This window comes from Lepus europaeus, chromosome 2 (genome assembly GCF_033115175.1).
Source record: "Lepus europaeus isolate LE1 chromosome 2, mLepTim1.pri, whole genome shotgun sequence".
Lineage (NCBI taxonomy): Eukaryota > Metazoa > Chordata > Mammalia > Lagomorpha > Leporidae > Lepus > Lepus europaeus.
This window is the reverse complement of record NC_084828.1, coordinates 93584202-93609865: the sequence shown is the minus strand read 5'-3', so window position 1 is coordinate 93609865 and position 25664 is coordinate 93584202. Positions and strand designations below refer to the sequence as shown.

At 49.9% G+C, this 25664-nt stretch overlaps 1 protein-coding gene across 1 annotated transcript in view; it reads left to right on the top strand.

Moving 5' to 3' along the window:
- ABCC5 (ATP binding cassette subfamily C member 5) overlaps positions 1-25664 on the top strand; it is an 89969-nt gene that overhangs the window by 29899 nt on the left and 34406 nt on the right. The window contains exons 6-17 of the mRNA XM_062210471.1: positions 70-303; positions 448-621; positions 1556-1703; positions 3637-3785; positions 4174-4281; positions 9247-9603; positions 13624-13695; positions 16252-16376; positions 16498-16570; positions 19387-19590; positions 20441-20584; positions 23355-23457. Of these exons, the coding sequence (XP_062066455.1) occupies positions 70-303; positions 448-621; positions 1556-1703; positions 3637-3785; positions 4174-4281; positions 9247-9603; positions 13624-13695; positions 16252-16376; positions 16498-16570; positions 19387-19590; positions 20441-20584; positions 23355-23457 (1891 nt within the window). The remainder of the gene's footprint in view (positions 1-69; positions 304-447; positions 622-1555; positions 1704-3636; positions 3786-4173; positions 4282-9246; positions 9604-13623; positions 13696-16251; positions 16377-16497; positions 16571-19386; positions 19591-20440; positions 20585-23354; positions 23458-25664) is intronic.

Sequence of the window (25664 nt, the reverse complement as noted above, 5' to 3'; positions counted from 1 at the left end):
ACGTAAACCTGTGGCATTGTGTGTGGGTGCTGTGGAGGGGTTCACAGTGCTGTGTGTTTCTCCCTGTAGGCCTTCGTGGTGAAGCACCTCCTGGAGTATACCCAGGCCACAGAGTCTAACCTACAGTACAGCTTGCTGTTAGTCCTGGGCCTCCTCCTCACAGAAATCGTGCGATCCTGGTCGCTCGCCCTGACCTGGGCGTTGAATTACCGCACCGGTGTCCGCTTGCGGGGGGCCATCCTGACCATGGCATTTAAGAAGATCCTTAAGTTAAAGAACATCAAGGAGAAGTCCCTGGGCGAGGTGAGGGGCGGACGGGGGCGGTGTTTGCTCCCTGGCAGAGTGCAGCTTCCTGGCTTGAGCATGTCTTTCCTCTGGGGCCGGCGCTTGCCCTTCCTCTTCCTCTTCCTCGCAGAGTCGTCCCTCACTGCACTTTGTATCTCGTAGCTCATCAACATTTGCTCCAACGACGGCCAGAGGATGTTTGAGGCAGCTGCCGTTGGCAGCTTGTTGGCTGGCGGACCCGTGGTTGCCATCTTAGGCATGGTCTATAATGTAATTATTCTGGGACCAACAGGCTTCCTGGGATCAGCTGTCTTTATCCTCTTTTACCCAGCAATGGTGAGTACGTTTCCTGGCTGAATGTTGGCAGGTTTCCTAGGAGACGGGTTATTTCCATTGGGTTCTAGTAGGCATCACTGAGGTGTCGAATCTCTGATCGGAAACGTTCTCAAAGAAGGTATCTGGTGCCTGGTTTAAGTGAGTCTAGAGGTAGACGTGCTCAGTCTACCTGAGCGGAAGTAAGGTGTCACTTGAATAAAGGCAGTGGTTCCCAATGACATTAGAAACAGTCTGAAGATGAGCATTTGGTGCAGCAGTTGGGATGCCTGCATCCCGTATTGGAGTGCCTGGGTTCAAGTCCTGGCTCTGCTTCTGATCCCAGCTTCCTGCTAATGCACACACGGGGAGGCAGCAGAGGATGGCTCAAGTACTTGGGTCCCTGCCACCAACGTGGGAGACCTAGCTTGAGTTCTGGGCTCCCAGCTTCAGCCTGGCCCAGGCTTGGCTGTTACAGACATTTAGGAAGTGAACTAGAGGATAAAAGATCTCCGTCTGTCTCTGTCTGTCTGCCTCTTGAAACCAAACAGAAAAGCAAACACAAAAACAAACAGAGGGAGAGAGTCCCCATGAAGGAGAAGGCCTGCAGGTACCCATGCCCTCAGGAAGTAGTAGTGTGTGAATCACGCTCCCCCTGCAAGGTGCTGCCTACTGCGTCCCCTGCTTCCTCCTTGGTGTCACTCAGTGTCTGTAATCTCTGAGAACAAATATTTGTCTTGACTGCCTTACAAAGAGATAAGAATTAAGTAATATTTGATTATAGTTCAATAGATCACTTAAAAAAAAAAAGAAAGAAAGAAAGCAGCACCACCCCCTGGAAGCTGCCAGTCCCAGAAAACAGGATCATATGCTTGTTTTATTTAGAAAACCTGGAGCAGATTAGGCGTTCTGCAGTCTGGCGGGGCTCTGACTTGCCTGGCGTTGCCTTTCCTTGCAGATGTTTGCATCACGGCTCACTGCATATTTCAGGAGAAAGTGTGTAGCTGCCACAGACGACCGCGTGCAGAAGATGAATGAAGTTCTCACCTACATTAAATTCATTAAAATGTATGCCTGGGTCAAAGCGTTTTCTCAAAGCGTTCAAAGTGAGTTTAAAGATCCCATATGTGCATGTGCTGGGTTCATTGTTCACATACTCTGCTCCCTGAGCACATTAGGTGCCAGGGCTCCCAGTGTCAGATCGTAACACGGTAGAATTTTTAGGCTCACGAGGAATCTTAGTGATTGGAGCCCATCGCCATGACCCACAGATGGGGAAAGTAAGACCCGGGAGATAAACAGCTAGCCAGGCTTAATTCATTTCCAAAGTCCCTTTGTGTACCCTCTCCTGGCCTGGCCATGAGGATGTTACAGGAGACAGTATCAGATGAGCGTTCTTTATTCTTGCATTCTCTACTCCATGGTGGTAAACATACCACAGGTGGTTGCATGACACTACCCAATGGGTGAACTGGGAATCAGGACAGCTGGACTCTGGTTCTAGCTCTGCCACTCACTAGGGGCTTTTCTGCCTCCTTGTTTGTGTTTTTTAAATAATTGATTTATATTGAGTCCCAAGGTTCATGGTGCCTGGCCCCCTCCTGGTGTGTAAATTGAATGCAGGCATACACTCATCAAATACAGAAATGCCACAATGCTGGGAGGAAGAATTAGCTCAGATTGGATATTCAAAAAAGCCTCAAAAAAAAAAAAAAAGTTGGAATAGTGGGCCTTAAACAGGTAGTATATTTAAAAGTACTTTTTAGAGTTTAAAAAGGAATACATAGGTATAGCAAGCCTGATTTAATAGAGAAGATAAGAGCTGTTCATGGACCATAACCTCATCGTTAGCTGACTGAATGTAAATGCTGTAATGCCATTACATAATGTCAGTTGTAGTCAACGTGCAGTGTTCAGATCAAGGCAGCTGTTCCGGTTTCTGTGATTAAACCTCCAGGAATGTCGCGTCCAGTTCTGCACTCTGCGCTTTCTGCATAAGGGCTGTTAGGTTAAGAAGCATTCAGAGGCGGTGGCTACTCTCTGAAGTCCAGCAGTGGCCTGGGCTGCTTTGTTAAATAGCTTGTTTGTTTCCACCCAAGTGGAATTCTAAGTGGGCATCTGTTAAGTATGTTGGTGGCAGGATGACTGTCCATAGTCTCTTCCTGGGCTCTCAGATTCCATGGTTTTATGATCTTCCTTCTGAGATGCCACTCATCCTTCAGCTCTGGCTTTGCTCCCATCGCCTAAGTGTGTTCATTTGCAAGCATTCTTGCTCACGATGGATGTGGTCAATACATGTGACAAAGCAGTGAGGTTTTCCCGATGCCCTGGGCAGCAGCAATACATTTAAGATCAGAGCATCAGCCCCTCTGGAGAATTCCTTTTATGCTTCAAAGTCCCTTACCATTTTTATCATCCTACTTCCTACTGTTTAATGCTGTATATTATTGGAAAGCATTTAAGAAAAGCCATTCTGCCTATAGAAATTGCATTTCCCCCATCTACTTCCAGTCGTCCTTGTGGGGTTTGGTGTGAAAGCTGCTGTCTCAGGGCCAGCATGCAGTGGGCACTCTAGGGAATCTTAGTCCTTCCAGCTTCCCAGTGCCATCGTTTCCTGTAATTCCCTAGGCAGAACCGAACAGCAGTCCGCTAAGCAAATGAAACTGCCAATTGTAGATACAGTTAATATGTTCATTGCTTCTAAACCCAAGAAACCAACAAGAAGAATCAGAAAAAGACCCCAAATGATCATTGTAGAATATGTAGCGACGACTTCTGTTGGATTCATTCCTGTGACTTGATCTGTTGCTTCCTCAGGCTTCTGTACCAGCCTTTATGGTGGAACTGATGATCGTGTGGGCCTAGTATTTGCAACCTGGGTGTTCAGGGGCGTTTTAAAACCTATTCCTGAAGACCTGCAGAGTCTTGTTGGGCAGTGGAGGAAAACATCCCAAAGTCTCCTCTGACTTGCATTGAAATCACCTTTCTACCACTGAACCACCAATGCACCTTTGAAATCGCCTTTCTTCCTGTCCCTAGAAATCCGAGAGGAGGAGCGTCGGATACTGGAGAAGGCTGGGTACTTCCAGAGCATCACGGTCGGCGTGGCCCCCATTGTGGTGGTGATTGCCAGTGTGGTGACATTCTCCGTCCACATGACCCTGGGCTTCGACCTGACCGCAGCACAGGTCAGGGAGCTGTCGGGGGTGGGGACTGTCTTAGCAGTGCACGGAGGTGCTTTGGTCTTCTTGGTACTGGATTAGAAGGTTCCTCCAGGGGTTAGGTACTTTTTCACTCCTTGATTAAATCAGGAAGTGGAAGAGTAAAAGAGCCGAATAGCCTGCAGGTTTTTAGTCAACCTGGTTTGGGTTTAATTCTGCATGCACAGGTCAGCCTGTGGGTCAGACTCACTGAGACTTTTAATTGAAAGTCTCATGAAAAACCACGTGTGACTTACGGTAACATTTCATGGCCAAGGTGCAGCCTCCCAGACGTCTCGGAGGACATGGGTGGGGGCTTGTGATGTCACTCCCATGGCCCAGTCAGCCTCAGTTTCTCCTCTTTTCCTGTCTTCAGGCCTTCACAGTGGTGACTGTCTTCAATTCCATGACATTTGCATTGAAAGTTACACCGTTCTCAGTAAAGTCCCTCTCGGAAGCATCAGTTGCTGTCGACAGATTTAAGGTAAGTGGCTTCTTTCCCCTCCCCCATGTCAGGAGCCATCCTGGCACAACTACAGCTATTCCAAGGGCCCGCACATGCTGGCCACACGGGGCTCGGGTTCGCCTTTAGCCTTCTGGCAGGTCGGTAAGAAGGGGGCAGCAAGGAGGTTGAATGAAGGGCGAGACTTGTTACCTTCTTAAACTGATGTGAATGTTGACATCTCCTGGACAGCCTACTGGGCTTGCAGGATTCCAGCACTCCCCGTGAGCTGGCCCTGCTGCCTGGGCCTGACAAAGGTCTATGTCATAACTTGCTGGGCCTTCAAGGGTCTTAAAACCAGAAGACCCGAACTGGCAGGTGACTGTCAAGCTTTCTTCCTGTCAACCCTTGCGCTGGCATTCTGATTGTCTGGCACGCCGAGTCCTTTTTGATCCTTCCCTTTTCCTGCCCTGGGGTTGCCATTCATGACATGGGGAATACAGAGACATGGAAACAGTCCTCTGTCGGAGGCCACCCGACAAACCACATGGAGACACGCAGCACTCAGTCAATTCATCACCACGTTTATTGCCTCATCGCGTTCCAAGCCAAAGTAGGGGGCCCGGCGATGAGGGACTGGAGGCAGTCTCCCTAAGGAAACCCTTCAGTCTCCAGCAGCGAGCACCAAGAAACACAAGGATATATACCCCAGGCCCCATACAGATAACATTCATTGTGTGCAATCATGCATAGCACAGGAACAGAGCAAGTTTACAAAGTAGCAATGATCAGGGTACAAGCTCTGCAGATAGTGCAAAGAACATCATAAACCTTCATCAGAAGTCACATCCTGCCTGCAGGAATATGGGACGAAAAGTCTTGGAAACAGGATTAGATAAGGGACAGCCTCAGCCTGCTGCATCTCATGTTGGGCCAGGGCCACTGGCCCCGACAGTCCTCAAGCTAGCTCGTGTTGAGAAGCGTAGTTAAGTAGGTGCCAGGCCTTCATCCTGCAGGCAGTTAGTTAATCATACCCTGGGAATGCTCTTTGTGCCTTCAGAATAATACAGACACATGACTCAGGAGGGGGATGTATTTGGGAGGATAGGGGTTAATGCTTTTAAAAATTTTACTGATTGGGGCCGGCGCCATGGCTTACTTGGTTAATCCTCCACCTTGCGGCACCGGCATCCCATATGGGCGCCGGATTCTGTCCCGGTCGCTCCTCTTCCAGTCCTGCTCTCTTCTGTGGCCCGGGAGGGCAGTGGAGGATGGCCCAAGTGCTTGGGCCCTGCACCCTCATGGGAGACCAGGAGAAGCACCTGGCTTCTGGCTTCGGATCGGCGCAGCTCCACCGTAGCGGCCATTTGGGGGGTGAACCAACGGAAGGAAGACCTTTCTGTCTCTCTCTCTCTCTCTGTCTGTCTATAACTCTCCCTGTCAAATAAATAAAATTAAAAAAATATTACTGAAAGCAGCATTGTGTAGGCCAGAAGTCCCTGACAGTGCCAGGGCTCACCCATCTTTGCCAGTGAGGGTGAGGGCACGGATGCAACGCTGGTGACGTGGAAGCTGGAAGCCTCTGAGGGGTGACTCTCACCACCCTGGAGGTTCAGGAGGAAGCAAATTGCGTTTTCCTGGGATTTATTTCTCTTCTACTTGTTTATAGTTACCAAGGTGAATTTTGTTTGGTCAAGAGAGCTGGTTCTTAAGAACACACCCCCAAGTCCTCCTGTATCCCAGCCTGGCTCCTACAAGGCCGGGAGCCAGAGTCTAATGGTTGTCCGAGCTGTATTTTGCTGAGCTCACAATATGCAGCCATGGAAGAAAGCAAGGGTTTTGACCATATGTTCTCTCCCCTGTTTGTCTAGCCTTTCTAGTGAATGGATTTGGTGGTAGCTTCCTGGATGAAGCACTAAGTGTGTAGTGTAGGTCTGTTCTCTGCTTGCTGTCCAAGGGCTGTCTTCTTGCCACTTGTTAAGACTGGCATTATTAGCAGGTGGCTTCTCACAGGACAGCTCCTTCCTCCTTCCAGGGAGTTACACGGTTAGGAACAGAAGCACAGTCACCCACAGCTCTGTTAATTGCCCGGTGAGACTTCAACCCATCCTATCTTATTCCTCTTGGCAGTCTTTTTTGTTTTCTCTCCCTCTTTTTCTTCTTGTAAGTAGGTGCTTAGCCCAAGATAGCAAGGATTTATTACTTAATCCTTCCCCAATCCTAAGCCGGTTTTTATTATGTCCAGGTGTTCATTAATTAGAAATTACACTGACTTCATTAGGCTTGGGGGGAGGGGACTGTTTGGTAGGTCAAAGGCAATTGTTTGTTATTTCTGAGTACATTAAAGGGAACCTGTCTCAGTCCTGGGTATCATCCAAGGCAGCATTTTGAAAACAGCAGCAGCCTCAATGCAACCGTTGCTGAGAGTCTGTGTCCCCCAAAGCGTCCACTCTCCCACTGTGCCTTAGGGACGGACGAGAGAACGTCCAGGACGGCACTTGGCCTCTTTCATGTACTTCGCAGACCTTGAAATTCGGTGAAGAGGCAGGGGAACCCTACTTTTTGCCGCATGCCTTTTTGTTTTGCATCTCTTCCTTTCTTTTTTCAGCTGAAGATCTGATAGATAGGCAGGGATAGTTTTTTTCTATTTGACCTTCCCTGGAAGGGTATATTGCCAAAGAATTTGTTGATTCCTTTTGAGTGGTATAGTAAAGGATAGAAAGAGAGCAAGTTTCTAGGAGGGTGCTGATCTATAGCGGGGCAATGAGAAGCCACCTTGTAGCTTTTCTGCCCAGAATGTCACCATTAAGGGGCCAGCGTTAGCAACTGAAAACTCAGGATGCCCAGTTAAATACTACCCGTGACATACTTGGACTGAAAAGTTTATTCCTGGTTCCTCTGGAATCCACATTTAAGGGAGTGTCTCGCATTTTATCTGCTAACCCGGTGAGCACTCCCTTGTCCACTCAACAGAGTTGTTGTTATTTGATTTTGCTAGTGAATGAGGGTCCTGTGATGCTCAGTGTCCACCGTGAAGCTTGGGCTTGTGGTTTGCTGTACTTCTCAGATTCGGTTATCCTGGCAGGTGCATGGCCAAGTAGATACAAACTCAGGTGTTGTGGGGCCCTTACCTGCCTCAGTGTGACCCGAAGCCAAAATCCTCCCAGGAGCAGGGCAGGGAGAGGGAAGACAAAGTAGAGGAAGAACTCCGCAACTAGTACGTGCCACCAGCATGTTTCTTAATAGTTCATTGAGGCCAAGAGGACCTTTGTCGTTTCAATAACTTTCAAGGGACAGAAATTAAGAGAATTCTACCAGCATATAGTTTTACTCTGGGAAAGTGATCAAAATTCTCAGCATGTTATTCTTAGCTCAGTCTCTGAGGAACAATCTGAACAAGTGAAACCAACAGCTCTTTTAGGAAGGCAGGTGCTAAACCTAAGGTGGATCAGACATGAAGATTATCTAGGACATTTAGAAATGTGACACTTCTGGGAAGAGTGGGGATTAGAAATGAAGGGGAGATGTGGTGACCAAAGGAAAGGAAAGAGCAGGTTTAGAAATTTAGAGAAAGAGTTTGTTTTAGAAAAGGGAGTGCATGTTACATATAATAGCACCTGTAAACCTGAAGGCAGTTGGAGTTCTCAGTAACCAAGCAGAGCCCTGGCTCGAGAAACCATCACTCCTCTAAAGAGTTTCTGATGTTGTTTTTAATTTTTTAGTTAAAACTCTTTTCCTCCCAATCATCCTGGGAATACAACAGGGCTAGCATTCTATAGAGGAAACCACTGGCTGAGAGGAGGGGCAGGGGTGGGCTCAGAGTCTCACAGGAAAGTCCTGGTCTGGGATTCCTCATGGGCAGTGTTTCTGGTCTGACTTCAGAAACACTTATTTTTTTCTTTCTTTCTTTACTTCTTTCTTTTTTAAAAAAAGATTTATTTATTTACTTAAAAGACAGAGTTACAGAGAGAGAGGGAGAAACAGAACTTGCTTCTACTGGTTCACTCCCCAAATGGCCGCAACTGCTGGGGCTTAGCCAGGCTGAAGCCAGAAGCCTGGAACTCCATCCAGGTCTCCCATGTGGGTTGCAGGGATTGAGGTACTTGGTCCATCTTCTGCTGCTTTCCCAGGTGCATTAGCAGGAAGCTGGATTGGAAGCAGAGCAGCTGGGACTCGAACCAGCACCTGAATGGGATGTCAGCAATGTAGGTGGTGGCTTAAGACCCACTGTGCCACAATGCAGGTCCCTAAGACTTCAGAAATGCTTCTCTCATCAAGGGTTGCATTTTTCTTCCCTGTCACCTGACTCAGGGAGACCCTAGGAACAAGCGGGAAGAAAGAACCCTGTTGGTTTCCCAGAGATATTTCTCAGGGGGACGCCCTTCACTTCCATGCAGTTCTGTGCCTTTGCTTGATTGAACTCCCACAGGTTCCAGGGCAGGGCTCTGAAGACACGAGGCTCTCTTGGCAAGATGTCCTCGATGATCAATAAAGCTTTAGATCCTCTTTCCCATGCCTGGTGATGTCTCCAATTGCCTGTCTCCCTTGTTGGTGCCTTACTGTGGGTGAGGAAGTGAGCAAGCTATGGGATTCTGCAGAAGCCTAGGAAGAAAGCAGGTGGGGAGGGTGTGTGTGGGGGGTGGATCAGTGTGCACCTGCTTGTTGCTCAGGGAGTTGTGAATGAGAACAAGAGGCTGCACACCCATTACGTACAAGCCTTTGGTCCATATTAGCCTGGTAGAAAAGGAGAAGGTAGTTCAGCCTGTAATTGAGGGTGTGGAGAGGTGGGTCACTGGCTGCCCCGGTACCTCCTGAGCTTGTCCCCGCACTCCTGGGACCCCCTGATGGGCCTGAGGCGAGGCTGCACTAATGAGCTACCTTTTGCCCTTCAGCTTCCTTCCACTGTATAGCCTGATGTGTTTTGCTACGTGAGTGTGCGCCCTAGGCTTGTCTCCCTGGTCTTGATCCAGTGTCTCATCTTTGCACCTCTCTCACAACTCCTATCAGAGTTTATTTCTAATGGAAGAGGTTCACATGATAAAGAACAAACCAGCCAGTCCTCACATCAAGATAGAGGTGAAAAGTGCCACCTTGGCATGGGACTCCTCCCACTCCAGTGTCCAGAACTCGCCCAAGCTGAGCCCCAAAATGAAAAAAGACAAGAGGGCTGCCAGGGGCAAGAAAGAGAAGGCGAGGCAGCTGCAGCGCACTGAGCACCAGGCCGTGCTGGCAGAGCAGAAAGGCCACCTGCTCCTGGACAGTGACGAGCGGCCCAGTCCCGAGGAGGAGGAAGGCAAGAACATCCACCTGGGGAGCCTGCGCCTGCAGAGAGCGCTCTACAACATCGACCTGGAAATCGAAGAGGTAACCCGCTGCCTCCACCCCTCCCCGCGCGCGCAGACCGCCTCCCCTGCCTCCCCGGCTCTCAGCAGCCAAGGGCAGGCAGCCGAGGGCAGGCAGCGGCTGGTCCTTTTAGCAGCTGTGAGTGATTTTGAACTAAGAGCAAATTGGGCCAGCCCTGACTCTAAAAGGGATATTTGGGCATTTAACAAAAAGCTTCACTTCCTTGCTTGTAAAAGGGGCATCGCCATGAGATCGGTTGTTACTAATTTCCGTTAAGTGGATTTTCCAAGATTACGCCCTATGTAGGTTTCTGGTTGTTGTAGTCATATGGGAGCTGTGGTAGTTACGTCGGGGCATTATAACTGTGCGAGTCCCTCCTTGCCACCAGGCTGTGTGTGTCACAGAACCTGGCACGTAATGTGTGCCTCCCGTGCTGCACTTGTCAGCAATTCTGTTGTAATTATTTACTTGGAACGTAAGTGAATGATCATTTTGGAAATGCTGCACTGCCCAGATAGCGCAGGACCGACATGTCGGAGGCCCTCCCGGGAGAGTGGCTGGAGCAGACTCCCGGACTCGGACTGGGGGCCGGCGCCCCCAGTGTGTGGAGGGCTGTCTCGTCGGCAGGGCCCCAGGCGTATGTGCATTCATTCACTCAGCAGCCGACTGTGAGTGCCAGTTCCAGGCCATGTGCCGTAGGGCTGAGGACATAGCCACAAAAACCCAAGCAGACCTGACTCCCTGCCCTGCCGGAGCATGCGCCGTATGGAGCAAGGATAGTCAGCCACCCGTGAACTACACTGCGGGCCACCGAAAAGGCCGCCTGAGGGCAGGCATTGCTAGGAAGTGGTATTTGAGCCAAGACGGCAGTGAGGGGAGGGAGCAAGTGAGCCCTGTGGCTGTCTGGGGATGGGGAGGGCATTCCAGGGTGAAGGAACAGAAACGCCACCTGAGTCTAGGGTGCCCCTGTTACCACAGCAGCGTGGAAGTGGGTGCTGAGGGCAGGGAGGCCGCGGGGATGCCGTCTCCTCCAGAGAGGCTGCAGCCTTGCCCCAGTGGGAAGAGAAGCTGCTCGTGGACCTGGAGCAGGAGTCATTCTGACTCACGTACGCAGGAAACCGCTGTGGCTGCTGGCCTCAGGACAGCAGGTAGGGACTCGTTATTGCCAGCTTCCGGGAGAGAGAGGGCGGCCTCGGACCAAGGGCAGTGGTGATGGCGTAAGAAGTGCCCGCCAGAATGGCCAGGAGGAAGGAGCAGGTGTGGTGCGGAACAAAATCAGCAACTGACCAGAGGCCTCTTAAGCAAGTCCGGAGCTGGCTGAGGAGCGGACAGAGAGCTTCCAGCCCTTGACAGCTGTAAGCGAGGGTGGGAGACCGTCCTTAGCCTGCCTGGAACCCGAGTGTAGTCCTCACTGGAGGGCGCACGGGTCCTTACTACTTCACTCTTTTTTTTTTAATAATTAATTAATTAGATAATTTTTAGATATTTATTTATTTATATCTGAAAGGCAGTGTTATAGAGACAAGGAGAGACAGAGAAAAAGAGAGATCTTCCATCTGCTAGTTCATTCCCCAAATGGCTGCAATGGCCAGGGCTGGGCCAGGCCAAAGCCAGGAGTCTGGCACTCCACTGGGGTCTCCCATTTGGGTCTCAGGGGACTGAGTACTTGAGCTGTCTTCTAGTGCTTTTCCCAGGAAGCTAGACTGGAAGTGGAACAGCCAGGACCTGAACTGGCACTCATATGGGATGCCATTGTTTCAGGCAGTGGTTTAACCCACTGTGCCACAACACTGGCCCTTTTTGTTTAAGAATTTTTTATTTATTAAAAAGGCAGAATGATAGTTTTTTAAAACATTTTGAGAGGTCTTTTTTAAAAAGATATATGTATTTATTTGAAAGGGTTACAGAGAGAAAGAGAGGTAGAAGCAGAGAGAGAGAGAGAGAGAAGGAGAGAGAGAGAGATCTACCTGCTGGATCACTTCCCCAAATGGCCACAATGGCCAGGGCTGGGCCAGGTGGAAGCCAGGATCCAGGAACTCCATCTGGATCCCCCACGTGGATGCAGGGGCCCAAGCACTTGAACCGTCTTCACTGCTTTCCCAGGCACATTAGCATGGAGTTGGGTCAGAAGTGAAGCAGCTAGGACTTGAACTGGTACCCACGTGAGATGTCCTTGTTGCCTGTGACAGCTTACTCCACAATGCTGGTCACTTTAGTTTCTCCCTTAAAGGCAGGCTTCCTGTTTAAGGACTGCACAGTGTCCTGATGCAGCAGCCCCCTTAGAGAATTATTCCTCCCACTTGGCTCATATTTGCTCTTCTGTTGTGTGGCTTGGTCCTTGTTCTGCCCTTCAGAATCCACAGGCTTCAGCCATGTGGAGAGAGCCCTTCCCTTAGGTGGGGAAGGACCAGTAGTGTCTGCAACGTGCCTCCTTACTTCACTGTTGGCGTCTCCCTCAGTTGTCAGGACAGTAGTGCTCTCAGGGGAGACCTGACTGACCCGAGCAGGGAACTGTGACCTGGCCCCTTTGTCACTGGGATCTTTCATGCTCCTGGCCCGTGTCCCCAGCCATTAGATCAACCTGCTTTTACTACATACCAGACACTGTGCTTGGCCCTACAAGAGCAACTTCTTTCCTCACAGTGCTGGGGGTGCTGTGAGGGAGACAGGCGCAGCATGGGTTGAAGTACCTGGCCAGGATCAGGCCGACAGCACGTGCCGAGGGAGCTGGCATTCAGTCAGGCCTGTCTGCCTCCAGAAGCCAGCGTTTTCCCACACCCGCGCTCTGCTCCCTGCCTTCCTCCCGCAGGACACGGGAGCTAGCGCAGGGCCCTTTTCAAGCCACCTGGCTGTCCTTGAAGACGTCAGCACCGCCTGCTAGAAACTCTGTCTTGCCTCTTAATCACCAGCTTGGTTTTCCATTTCTTGCCTTGATGATATAAATATTCTTCAGATTCTTGGAAATATTTTGGAGAAAAATGGAAGCCACAGTGTGTAGAGTTTTTCAATGAAAATAATGTATAGATCCTGGAGAAAAATTACAATAAAATAATTTTCAAAAGTCCTGCCCACTCTTCCAAAAAAAAAAAAAATACCAAAAACAAACAAAAATCATGTGTTACCAACAAAGTTGGGAAGGGGTGAGGCCTTTCTGGAAGTGATTGTGGGATTCTTTTTAAGGTTTATTTATGGGGCCAGCACAGTGGTATAGCAGGTAAAGCCACCGCCTACAGTGCCAGCATCCTATATGGGCACTGGTTCAAGTCCTGGCTGCTCCACTTCCGATCCAGCTCTCTGCTATAACCTGGGAGAGCAGTAGAAAATGTCCCAAGTCCTTGGACCCCTGCACCCATGTGGGAGACTCGGAAGAAGCTCCTAGTTCCTGGCTTCGGATTGGCTTAGCTCTGGCTGTTACAGCCATTTGGGGAGCAAATCAGCGGATGGACGACCTCTCTCTGCCTCTGCCTCTGCCTCTGCCTCTCTGTAATCTGCCTTTCACATAAATATACTTATTTGTGTGAAAGGCAGAACGAGAGCGTATCATGAGAGAGAAGGGAAGGAAAGAGAGAGAGATCTTCCATATACTGATCACAACAGCTGGGATCAGGCCAGGCTGAAGCTAGGAGACAGGCACTCCATCTGGGTCTCCCACATGAGTGGCAAAGACCCAGGGATTTGGGCCATCACCTGCTGCTTCCCAGGTGCATTAGCAGGGTGCTGGATCAGAAGTGGAGCAGCTAGGATTCAAACTGGCACTCCGGTACGGGATGCTGGTGCTGCATGCGGTTGTCGTGGGGTGTCTCAGTGTGTGCAGCATGTTTAATTTTCCCAGAAGCTTCCATTTCTGTTTCATCCGTGTATCTCCACAGAAGCCCAGAGGTAGCTAACAGATGAGAAGGCAAGCCGATGACTTCCTAGGTCTTCATGATGATGCTCTCAGATGGACGGCCTTCCTGCGTGTCCTCGACGGGATCGCAGGTCCTTGTAGATGAGTGTGCCCTAGTGTCCTAATGGCTTCTCCCCTCTGTGTGCTTTGTCCAGGGTAAGCTGGTTGGAATCTGTGGCAGTGTGGGAAGTGGGAAAACCTCACTCATCTCAGCCATTTTAGGCCAGGTAAGATTTTTGTTGTTGTCCTTGGCATTTTCTGCTTTTTCGGGTCTTTGCCTAGCAAAGGTCTCAGGAAAAACGAACTCATTTCCTGAACTGAGCCAGAAAAGGTAGAAACAAGAATGAACCCTGGGTCTGTGTTGGCCGTCACCCCGTTCCCGCCCCTGCCATGCTGTGTCTGGAAGGGGCCTGGAGACACCTGGTGCAGGACTGGCCAGGTAGTGCCCAGCTGCAGCCGCTTGTCTCTTTTGTTCAGCGTGTCTGTATTGAGTGCCACCTTATGCCAGGCAGCGTGGTGAGCAATGGCCAAGACAGGCAAGGCACAGCCCCTGCGGCCCTGCCAAGGAAGAATTAAGCTGTGAAGAGGCAGAGCCCTGGCGCTGCAGCCTCTGTGTCAGGTGGGACTGTGAGGGTTTGATCTGGGAGCTGGGCTCCACTTGGTTTTCACCCTGAGTGCAGAAGGACTTACAGGCTCCAGGGGGTCCCATTGCAGTGGGGCTTGGGCCTTTCAGATGCCGCAGCACATCACCAGGTGGTGAGGGAGCCGTGCACAGGGGGTCCAGCAGCCACCCTCAGCTTTGAGAGCGAGGGTCAGGGTGAGGGTCGGCTGGCCGAGACAGGCTGTCTTGACTATGTTTTAGGATCCCGTAGTCAGAACAAAACAAGGTACCCACTATTTTTTTTGAAAGATTTTATTTATTTAAAAGGCAGAGTTTCAGAGAGAGGAGGAGGGAGAGATAGAGAGCTTCCGTCTACTGGTTCACTCTCCAAATGGCCACAACAGCCAGGGCTGGATCAGGCCGGAGCCAGGAGCCAGGAGCTCCCTCTGGGTCTCCCACATGGGTGCAGGGCCCCAAGCACTTGGGCCATCTTCCATCGCTTTCCTAGGCACATTCGCAGGGAGCTGGATTGGAAGTGGAGCAGCTGGGACTTGAACTGGCACCCATGTGGGATGCTGGGATTGCAGGAGGCAGCTTAACTCATTATACCATAATGCCAGCCCCCAAGGTACCCAGTTTTAAACTTCAGTTTAACTAGCTGGAGTGAGAAGGGGATAGACTTGAGATCATTTCCCCTCCTGGTAGGCAAGATCCTTGTTGAGGAAGTGAAGCAGTAGGAGCAGGGCTGTTTGTGTGCCTGCAGGGCATGGACTTTCCTGTTTGACCCCTGTCACAGTTGGTGAATCGAAGTGCCCAGGGTGGTGTGAGGACAGCTGCATTTGGATCACGTGGGGCAGCTCTGCTCTGTTTGAGATACTGTGGCTCGGGTCACGTTGGGCAGCCCTGCTCTGTTTGAGATACTGTGGCTCGGGCCACGTGGGGCAGCTCTGCTCTGTTTGAGATAACTGTGGCTCGGGTCAGGTTGGGCAGCCCTGCTCTGTTTGAGATACTGTGGCTCGGGCCACGTGGGGCAGCCGTGCTCTGTTTGCTGGGCTTCCTGGGGATTTGTGATGCTGCCAGGTCAAAGGGCCAAGCGTTAAGACAGAGGCGGAGCATAGGGGAAGGAACAGAAAGGCCGATTCCAGGTACTTCTGGCTGTCTAGCAAGATGCTCCTTTTTCAAAGGCTGGCAAGGCAACAGTTAGGTTGAAAACCAAGTGAGGCCTTGTTCCGCCATCAGATCCTGGCAGCCCTGTCTCTGGCAGGGAAGCTGGTGCTGCTGCCCGGCTTGCTTCTTTCACCTTAACTCTCCATTGTCAGAGCTGCAGCAGGGGCGTTCATGCAGCAGTAGCCAGAAGAGCCAAGTTTCCGCAGAGACCCTCCCTGGGTTTCTGAACCATGTGGAAGCACACACCAGGGTGCATGCCAGCTTGTGGGTGGGTAGGTAGTGCTGAGCTACAGCCAGGGTGTCTATACCAAAGGTTATGGTGGGGACAGCATGTGTGTGCAAATACTACACAGGCTGGTTAACAAAACTCAAGGCTCCGGCATCCCTAACCCAAGGCAGATGTCTACCTTCAGGCCCAAAGGGAACCATGATAAAATGGGTAAATTAATTCACACCAATCCCTGCAACTGAAAACACAATTCAGAGTGCGTGAGCCTTTGTGCAGTCTCTTCATGGCAGAGGGGAGGATCCGCCATCCTCACATGGACATCATGTGATACCGGTGGGTGTCTAACCTGGAGTTTTTCCCCCTTGGGTCCTCACTCTGCAGAAGCAGCTGGTCTGGCCACCATCCCAGGTGCATTTTGTAGATGAGTTGGCCTGCCCTCATCTTGAGGGTGCAGGGATCTGCAGCATCCCCGCAGGGAGACCCTCTTGCTTGTGCCTCCCTGGGTTAAAACAGTTTACAGTTAGGAAGGAGGAGAGTAAACAGCAAGAAGGCTGCTGTGTGGAGTGCTCGTTTCACTCACAGGTTATGCTGGGCTCCCATCACACAGACGCAAGGAGAGCTTGGCTTTTCTTCGCTGTTGTGACTCCCTTTGGAACAAAGGAGGGGTCTGGATTCGGGCGCAGAGATGGGCAGACTTTAGACTGCACTGTGGAACGCAGGGCATCCTGTAGGCATCAGGTGGTGGCTCTGAGTCGTGATGCCTTTGGCTGGTGTCTGTCTCCCTAGATGACGCTTCTGGAGGGCAGCATTGCCATCAGCGGAACCTTCGCGTACGTGGCCCAGCAGGCCTGGATCCTCAATGCCACCCTGAGAGACAATATCCTCTTCGGGAAGGAATTTGATGAAGAAAGGCAAGGAGTGTTTGGTTCCTATTGTGCTTTCCGTCTTGGCCACGTGAAAAGCAAGGCAGCCCAAGTCCACAGGCGCTGCTCCAACCATGACCCTGACCCTATGTCTCCTTGTGTCCTTCAGATACAATTCTGTGCTGAACAGCTGCTGCCTGAGGCCTGACCTGGCCATTCTTCCCAACAGTGACCTGACTGAGGTACAGGCCCACAGAGAGGGTTCTGGGAGATGGGTGGCAGGGCTGTGCCAGAGCCATCCCCAAGAAGCTCATCTTCAATGCTTGGCAGAAGTCTGGCACAAGGAGTTTTGCTGTCGTTGGACTTTTCTGTTGGGATGGTATTTGTTCATTAAGGCAGGAATAGTAACACTGCTTGTTTTCAGTACATTAATGTTTCATACATGTGGATTTTAAACAAAAACACTGTTGTTGATGTGGATTTAATGTTTTTCACTCTGAATTTTTTAAAGATTTATTTATTTATTTGAAAGGCAGAGTTACAGAGAGGCAGAGGGAGGGAGGGAAGGAGGGAGAGGGGGAGAGAGAGAGAGAGAGAGAGAGAGAGAGAGAGAGAGAGAGAGAGATCTTCCATCTGCTTGTTCGCTCCCCAAATGGCCGATGCGGCTAGATGGAAAGTGGGGCAGCTGGGACTCTAACTGGTGTCCATATGGGAGGCCGGCACTGCAGGCGGCAGCTTTTCCCACTTTGCCACAGTGCCAACCCCTGTTTGAATATTTTTTAAAGCCGCAAGCCAAGTGTGTGCACTGAGTTTCTTCCCTGAATTTCATTCTGCCGGCCTCCTTGCTCAGACGCAGTCTACAGCATCCTCTTCCATTAGAAAGGAGTGGTAAAACAAATGCACCTTTCTTTGGTTCTCTGCCCTGAAGCAGTTTGCAGGGGTGCGTCTTGGAACCAGTTGGTGCTCTTCCTGTTAAAGCTTGTCTCCAGGGGCCGCCTGCAGGGCTCTGGCTGGCACTGTGATCCAGCTGACTTCAGTTATATCCTTCACACCAGATTAAGTGAATAGTTTCATTAGTTCAGCCCAAACAGTGGCATTAGCATTGCCTGAGAACTTGGTAGACACACAGATTGGTGGACTGAACCCCAGAACTGCTGAATCAGAAACTCGAGGGGATGGCCCAACAGCATGTGTTGACAAGCCCTGTTGGTGATTCTGATGCATGTCAAGTCTCAAAACCTCTGAAGTAATTAAGCATTTTTAAGGAGAAGATTTTAAAAAAATTTATATATATATATATATATATATATATACACACACACATATATATATATACATTTTTTATGTATTTGAAAAGCAGAGAGAGAGAGAGAGAAAGAGCATAAGTGCTCTAGAGAGAGTGTGTCCATCCTCTGGTTCACTCCCTAAATGCCCATAATAGCCAGTGCTGAACCAGGCTGAAACTCAATCCAGATCTCTCATGTGAGTGATGGGGGCCCAAGTGTTTGAGCCATCACCTGCTGCCTCCCAGGGTGTTCATTAGCAGGAATCTGAAATCAAAAGCAAAGCCAGCATTCAAAGCCAGGCACTCCAATATAGGATGTGGCTGTCCCAACCAATTTCTTTTTTTTTTTTTTAAAGAATTATTTACTTATTTGAAAGGCAGAGTTTCAGAGAGTGAGAGACGGAGAGAGAGAGAGAGAGATCTTCCATCTGCTGGTTCACTCCCGAAGGGGCTCCAATAGCCGGGGTTGGGCCAGGCCAAAGCTAGCAGCCAAGAACTCCATCCAGATCTCCCACATGGATGGCAGAGACCCAAGTACTTGGGCCATCTTCCATTGCTTTCCCAGGTGCATTAGCAGGGAGCTGGGTTGGAAGTGGAACAGCCAGGATTTCAACCAGCACTCATGTGGGATGCTGGTGTCACAGATGGCGGCTTAACCCACTGTGCCATAATGCTGGCCCCAACCAACCAGTGTGTTAGGCCAGTGGTTTTTTTGTTTGTTTTTTATTTGAAAGTCAGATTGCCAGAGAAAGAGTGAGAGAGATCGATCTTTCTTCTACAGACTCACCTCCCAGATGGCTACAACAGCCTGGGCTGGGCCAGTCTGAAGTCAAGAACCCGGAACTCCATCTGGGTTTCTCATGTGGGTGGCAGGGGCCCAACCACTTGGACCATCTTCCACAGCTTTCCCAGGCACATTAGCAGGGAGCTGGATCAGAAGCAGAGCATCAGGGATTTGAACTGGCACTCTGATGTGGGATGACATACCTTGGCCCCCATGACAAGATTTTTAAAAGACACAAACCCAGTTACTGTTTGGTGACTGATTTGTTCATTGGTTCATTTAGTGACACTTAGTGCTAGTTGTAGGCCAAGGACATGTACAGAAAGTGCTTGCCACTGGCAGCTTAAAGGAATAGGACCACAATCTGCACCCTCAGAAGGTTTACTATTAAGATGTTAAGACTCCTCAGCTAACAGCCACACCATAACCTGATGAGGGAGAGCCCCCTATCTTCTGGGCATTAGTGAAGAAGAGCCTGGGGGAAGGTTCACAGAGGAGGCGATGCCAGAACTGAGCAAAGTACAGGATAGGGCTTGACATAGTCAAGTGTGTTCATAACAGGCACATAATTTACGTGGCTTAGGTCCTAGGCTCTGGAAGGGGTAATGTGTGGTAGAGGCTGAGAAGCCGGGTGGCACAAGGTCTGGCATGTGTGTCTTGTTGGTGTGTCTGGATTCTACCTTTTGGGGCTCTTGGAAAGTTTTAAGCAGGGGTCAGGTGTGGTCAGGTTTGTATTTTGGAAAGATCTTTCTCCATGTGGAGAATGGGTTGGAGGGGGCTTCCCCTGGGGAGTGTCAAGACTAGATGTAGGGTTGGTTGGTTCCTAGACAGTTGTGGGCATCTGGGCTGACTGCCCCAGTTCCTGGAAGGGGGGTGGCTCAAGAGAAGGAGCCAGTTTGAGTCTGGGAGAGGAGAGGTGGCTGGGGTGACCTCTAAGCATTGCTCCAGACTTGAGCTGCAGGCTCCCCTGTGCTTTTGGGCTTCCATAGATTGGCGAGCGAGGAGCCAACCTGAGCGGTGGACAGCGCCAGAGGATCAGCCTGGCCCGGGCCTTGTATAGTGATAGGAGCATCTACATCCTGGATGACCCCCTCAGTGCCTTAGATGCCCACGTGGGCAACCACATCTTCAACAGTGCTATCCGGAAGCACCTCAAGTCCAAGACAGTTCTGTTTGTTACTCACCAGTTACAGGTATGGTGCTGTCTTCCCGAGGCTGCCCACCTTGGCTCAGAAAATCAGAATCAGGGAGGTGGGCTTGATCCAGGTATTTTTGTGGGGCAATGACAGGTTCTTGGAATCAACAGTTTTCATTCCCTGGGCCCACTGGTCCAGTAAAGCTCACTGTACTGTGTACCAGTGGGCCATCGGAACCAGAGATCCTGGGAACACACCGACTCCTTCCTGTCATCAGTGGTAAAAAGGCTGAGAAGAGTGAGGCAAAAATGGAGTTCGGCGTGAGACCATCAGGAAAGCACTGTGTTAACAGCTACATGCAAGTGGGAAGTGTTTTGGGAAAACAAGCTGTTCCCCCTCTGTCATTCCACCACAAGCTGCCACCTTGGAGAGCAGCTCAGAGACGTTGCCAGCTGCTTCACATATGTTTTCAAGCGTGCGGGGCTATCCCCCATTCTGTCGTGCAAAGTCTGTAATTGTGTGTCCTTCTGTGTGTAGTGACAGGGTATGAAATTCAGCGCAAGGCTCGTGTGGCTCCATCAGCAGACTTGTGTCAACAATCGGAGGAACTGCTCTATCTCTGACCTCCACCACAAGGACCAATAAGCCATAGCAAGATTCTCAATCTTGGCACTACTGACACGTTGAGCCAGGTTGTTCTTTGTTGTGGGGTGCTGCCTTGGGCACCCCTGACCTCTATGCATTAGGTGTCAGTAGTGCTGTGACAACCAAAATGTCTCCAGATGTTGCCACATGTTCCCTGGGAGGTTACATCACCTCCAGTTGGGAAGCACTGGATGAAACTCTGGGTATTTGACTGTATTTGCACAAGTATCAGCAACACCATGTTGTCCCTGCCTCTTTCCAGTACCTGGTTGACTGTGATGAAGTGATCTTCATGAAAGAGGGCTGTATTACAGAAAGAGGTACCCATGAGGAGCTGATGAATCTAAATGGTGATTATGCCACCATTTTTAACAACCTGCTGCTGGGAGAGACACCCCCTGTTGAGGTAAGGCTTGCTGGCGTTTGTGCTGTCTCCTTTCTGTGCAGGGGAGACTACTATCGTGAGTGATGGGGAGATCTCAGCTGAACTCCGTGTCTGTGTCTCCTTGGCAAGGGACTCTGTTTTCTGGGGACCAGACCGCTGTGCCTGAGTTCACAGGATGATCCTGCTCTGGGAAAGCAGAGCTATGGGGCTGTAAATAAGGCAGTGACAGGGACAAGGGATATCGGCTCTGTGAGTGTAGAGAAGATACGTAGCTTAGTGTCCTAAACTCCATCAACCCTGATTGCAGCAGCATTTTATGAAACTCTTTTCTGAACAACAAACAAGTGAATAAGGTACCAGGGAAGGGGTATTAACAGTGCGTACATTTGAAAATGACCCATGGGATCTTGTTTGCTGACTTGGCACTTGCTATTAACCAATACCTACTGAGTTCCAACTATTGGATTAGAAATTTTTTTTAATGTATTTTTATTTTTTTATTGACAGGCAGAGTTAGACAGTGAGAGAGAGAGAGAGAGAGAGAAAGAAAGGTCTTCCTTTTCCATTGGTTCACCCCCCAAATGGCCACCACAGCTGGTGTGCTGTGCTGATCCGAAGCCAGGAGCCAGGTGCTTCCTCCTGGTCTCCCATGAGGGTGCAGGGCCCAAGCACTTGGGCCATCCTGCACTGCCTTCCCGTGCCACAGCAGAGAGTTGGACTGGAAGAGGAGCAACCAGGACAGAATCTGGCGCCCTGACCGGGACTAGAACCCAGGGTGCCAGCACCGCAGGCAGAGGATTAGCCTAGTGAGCCGCAGCGCCGGCCTGGATTAGAAACTTTTTAGGTCGCGTCCTTTTCATTCATTTTAACAGAGCAAGGTGGTGAAATAGGAACACTCCCCCCCCCCCCCTTCCATTTACAGAAAACTGAAGTTCAGGAAGGTTAGCTTGCTAATAGGGGTGGTTTGACTCCCATGTGCTCTGTTTGCTGCCCTGCCTCTGGGAAAACAAGGAGTGGGTGCCATCCAGGGGTGGCAGCTGTGCTCTGGGCTCCACACTGGGTGTACTTAGAGCCAGCCCAACAGGTGGTTTCTTCTTGCCATCTGAGGGTGCACATGGGCTGTGACTGCTTTCTTGCCTGCCAGGTCACTTTGATGTCTGAGTGGGATGAAAGCAAAAAGTTCCTGGGATCTTTCCTGGGAGTGTTATTTCAGTCTTTGGGTTTGATCCAGTTTGACTTCAGGGATAGTATAACTAACTGTTCATGACCGATGCATTTTGGGTCTTTGGCTATGACTGAAACACCCCACGTGTGGTTAGTGACTTCTGCAGGACACCATGATCGGATTTAGATGTTACAATCTCTCTCTGTGACCCTCAGGGGCATTTGGACACTCGAGATTATTTCCTCACCACAGTAGACACAGAGGAAGGTGAGGAAGGGAGACAAAACATGAATGTCTGAGGAGCGAAAGAGCGCTGAGCTTTGGTTTACTTCTCCCGAAAATGGGGGTGGGATCTGCCTCTGAGAGCCGTAGTATTGAGTAACTGAATGATGTGTTTTTGCCCCAGGAAGTGGTCCGCAATGACAGCTTTCTCTTCAGATGGTGTATTTATTCAGACCTTGCAGCAAATAAAAAAATTAGTTCTCTCGTGTGTTCCAGATACGGCTCTAAATTTTTGTATTTTCTGACTTTTTTTTTCCCCCACTCTCAATTTAAAATCTATTTGCAAAGCCACCTGGGGGCATAAAGCCACCTGTGACAAAGAATTGATGTAGTGAACCGTTATTAAGAGAATTTCCTATTTAAAGATACAGGAGGGACCTGGAAAGAAGAGCATTAGGTAGCTTTTGCTGTCTCAGGTTCAGTTCTATGGATGTTGAGTTCCCCAGTGTCTTACTATGGGCAGGTCTTGTGGCAGGATTCACAATGCTAGGGGAAACCAACGTTTTCTGCTCTCATGGGTAACTATGACACCAGGTCACAGATCCAGATAACAACGAGCTATGACAGGGGCTAACAGAGTGCTGAGCCAGAACAGGGGAAGGTGAACTGTATTCTAGAGGAGTCTAAGTTGCTTCATGAAGATTGTAGGATCTGAGCCCATTTGAGTGGGGACAATTGATGGAGACTGCAAGTGGAGAAACCAGCGCAGACAAAGGTGTAGAGGTGGGGAATCGCAGTGTGGTATACACAGTGGTGTGAAGTCTGTAGTGGCTAGAGGGTGGGAGCCACGGGAGACAGTGCCACGTGAGAGGAACTTACAGAATGAGGCTAGGCCCAGAATGTGAGGCCCTGCAAAACCAAGCTGAGAAGTTCAGATTTTCCTGGGGCAGCAGCAGGAAATAATTGGCTCTGTGGATTTGACTTAGTAATGCAGGGGATCAGAGACAGGAGGAATGGAAATGACTCCAGCCCTGATACTCGGACACAACGGACAGAAGAAAGGCCTCTGTGTTTGGAGCATAGGTCTTTAATGCCTTTGTGGAGAACAAAGGTTTTAAGGAGGAATATGAGAGTACCTCCAAAAGTTCACAGAAAAAGGCATTAAAATACGTTTATTTTAGTGCAAGAAGATTTTGAAATCCATGCGTCGGTTTTTCATAATATGCCTTTTCCATGAACTTTTTGAAGTCTTTGTGTTAAAGAAAAAATGAGTACAGGTGGCTTTTTAAGAGGTTGGATATATATCAATAGAGCAAGCTGGTTCTCTCAGAATGTATCTTGTAGACATTCATGTATCATGATGGTTGTATCATGACTGGAGACACTTTTCTTTAATATTATTAGATTAATTCAAAGAAGGAAACCAGTGGTTCACAGAAGAAATCCCAAGACAAGGGTCCTAAAACAGGATCAGTAAAGAAGGAGAAAGCAGTGAAGCCAGAAGAAGGTAATGACCGTTTTGGGGGCATTGTAGATTCATCATTAAAGTTGAAGTGAAATTATGCCACGTGTTTGCTAGCATTGTGTGTTATAGAGTGCCTGGCCTTATGTTTCTGTGATGATAAGTTCTTACAGAATACGGGGAGATCACGAGGCACCCTCTGCTTAAACAGAGCAGGGTGGTAAGAATGACTGAAGCCTGTGCCACCTTTTCCTGTGCAAGGCCCAGTCGGTGGTGGAGCATCACAGTGACTCATCCCGGGAAGGAAACATGGAATGTTGAGTAGGGGTATACTCCTCCTTCCCATGATTCACCTCTCTTCAGCAGTCATTGCCCTCCAAAGCAGAGGTGCCCAGCAGCCCCTGTGTTAGCAGGTGGCAACCGGGCTGTAGTGGAGAGTTCCAGCTTGTGAGTTTTTCTGCTTGGCCTTGGTCCTGTGTCTTAAACCCTTTATCTCTTCAACTGAAGCCAAACTTGGGAGTTAGAGAAGCTGTTTGCAATAACATGGGCATTTTCCACCTTTGTGAATTGGAACTTGTGTGTGTGTCAATTTTCAGATTAAAAATAATTGCAGTCTTGTTTTAAGCTCTTCTTCCTGTTGCGTCAGTGCCTCCCCTGCCCCTCGTGAACCCCGAGGGGCTTGCCTGGGGAAGCCCTTGCTCTGGGCTGACCTTGTTTGTCCTTGCTTGCCTTGAGAACTGCAGCAGGCCTGTGGCATTAGACGTAAACCATTCCGATGTATCATTCTTTTTGTTTCAAAAGTTAACAGCCACGCGATTTTGAATTCAGGTGTGATTTAAGATACCTTAGTGACACCTGAAAAGCTAAGATGCACCCCACAGCCGAGACATCCATTAGTTCCTGCCACAGGCAGTGAAGGAACATCGCTGGGGAACATTCAGCCTCACCTGTGTGGCCAGCAACCCGGCTGCTCATAACTGTTAGTGTTCAACACATGGGTGTTCTGGGCTGAAAGTACTGGCCATCATCTGTGCTGAAGAGACAGAGGTTCCTGAGTGGCTGTTTCTGGTTTATTATTTTTTAACAATTTATTTATTTATTTGAAAATCAGAGTTACACAGAGAAAGGAGAGGTAGAGAGAGAGAGGTCTTCCATCCAATGGTTCACTGCCCAGATGGCCGCAACAGCCGGAGCTGTGCCGATCCGAAGCCAGGAGCCAGGAGCTTCTTCCAGGTCTCCCACGCGGGTGCAGGGGCCCAAGAAGTTGGGCCATCTTCTACTGCTTTCCCAGGCCATAGCAGAGAGCTGGATAGGAAGTGGAGCAGCCGGGACTAGAACCAGCGCCCATATGGGATGCCGGCACTTCAGGCCAGGGTGTTAACCTGCTGCGCCACAGCACCGACCCCATTTCTATTTTATTATTATTTTTTTTTATTTTGTATGTATCTCATAAATACAACATCTGCAACAAAATGGATGAAACCAGAAAACATCATAGTTAGTGAAATAAGCCAGTCTCCAAGGGGGTGTTACTTTGTATTCCTAGTCATCTGACCACCCAGGGAGATGGCGGGAACCAGCCTTCCCTCCTCCAGTAGCTCAGTGAACACTCAGCATGTCCTGAATTTACCTCCTGAACTCCACCTGCACAGACAAGACCCTGGTGCAGGCCCTCGGCAGCTTTTCCTAGGGCATCACAGCTGCCTCCTGGAGAGCTCGTTAGAAACAGACCAACCCGTTTACTTTCCTGCAGTAAGACTTCCACAGACCTCCCATTTAAAAAGCAGTGTTTTCTGTTCTGATAGGGCACACATCCGAAAGGCCCACACTTGTATAGGGCACTGGGAGTGTGTGGAAGAGGCCGCTCACCGCCAGAGGCAGCCGGTCTCATGGTCCTGGCCAGCAGGGCCGGGGAGTACAACATCCACACACCAGGACCATTCTCTGGAGGCGCTCTTGTCTGCAGGATAAAGTTCAAATGCTGCTTCCTCTGAGCATGGCCTGCCTGCGCACAGCTGTTCAGCTGGGTACCGTCACAGGCACTGCCTGTGCTCATGTTGTCCTCTCTGCCTGGTGTCCCCTCACCTGGTGCATCCTGGTCTACCTTCTGAGAAGCAATACAGACTGCACAGACTTCCCTGCCTGCTAACTGCCCATGCCTCCCCCAGGGAATCTAGGCACACCTCCTGGATGTCCCACACTGCCCTGCACACAGCTCTGTCATCGAAGTTAGCACATTTCATTACGTCATG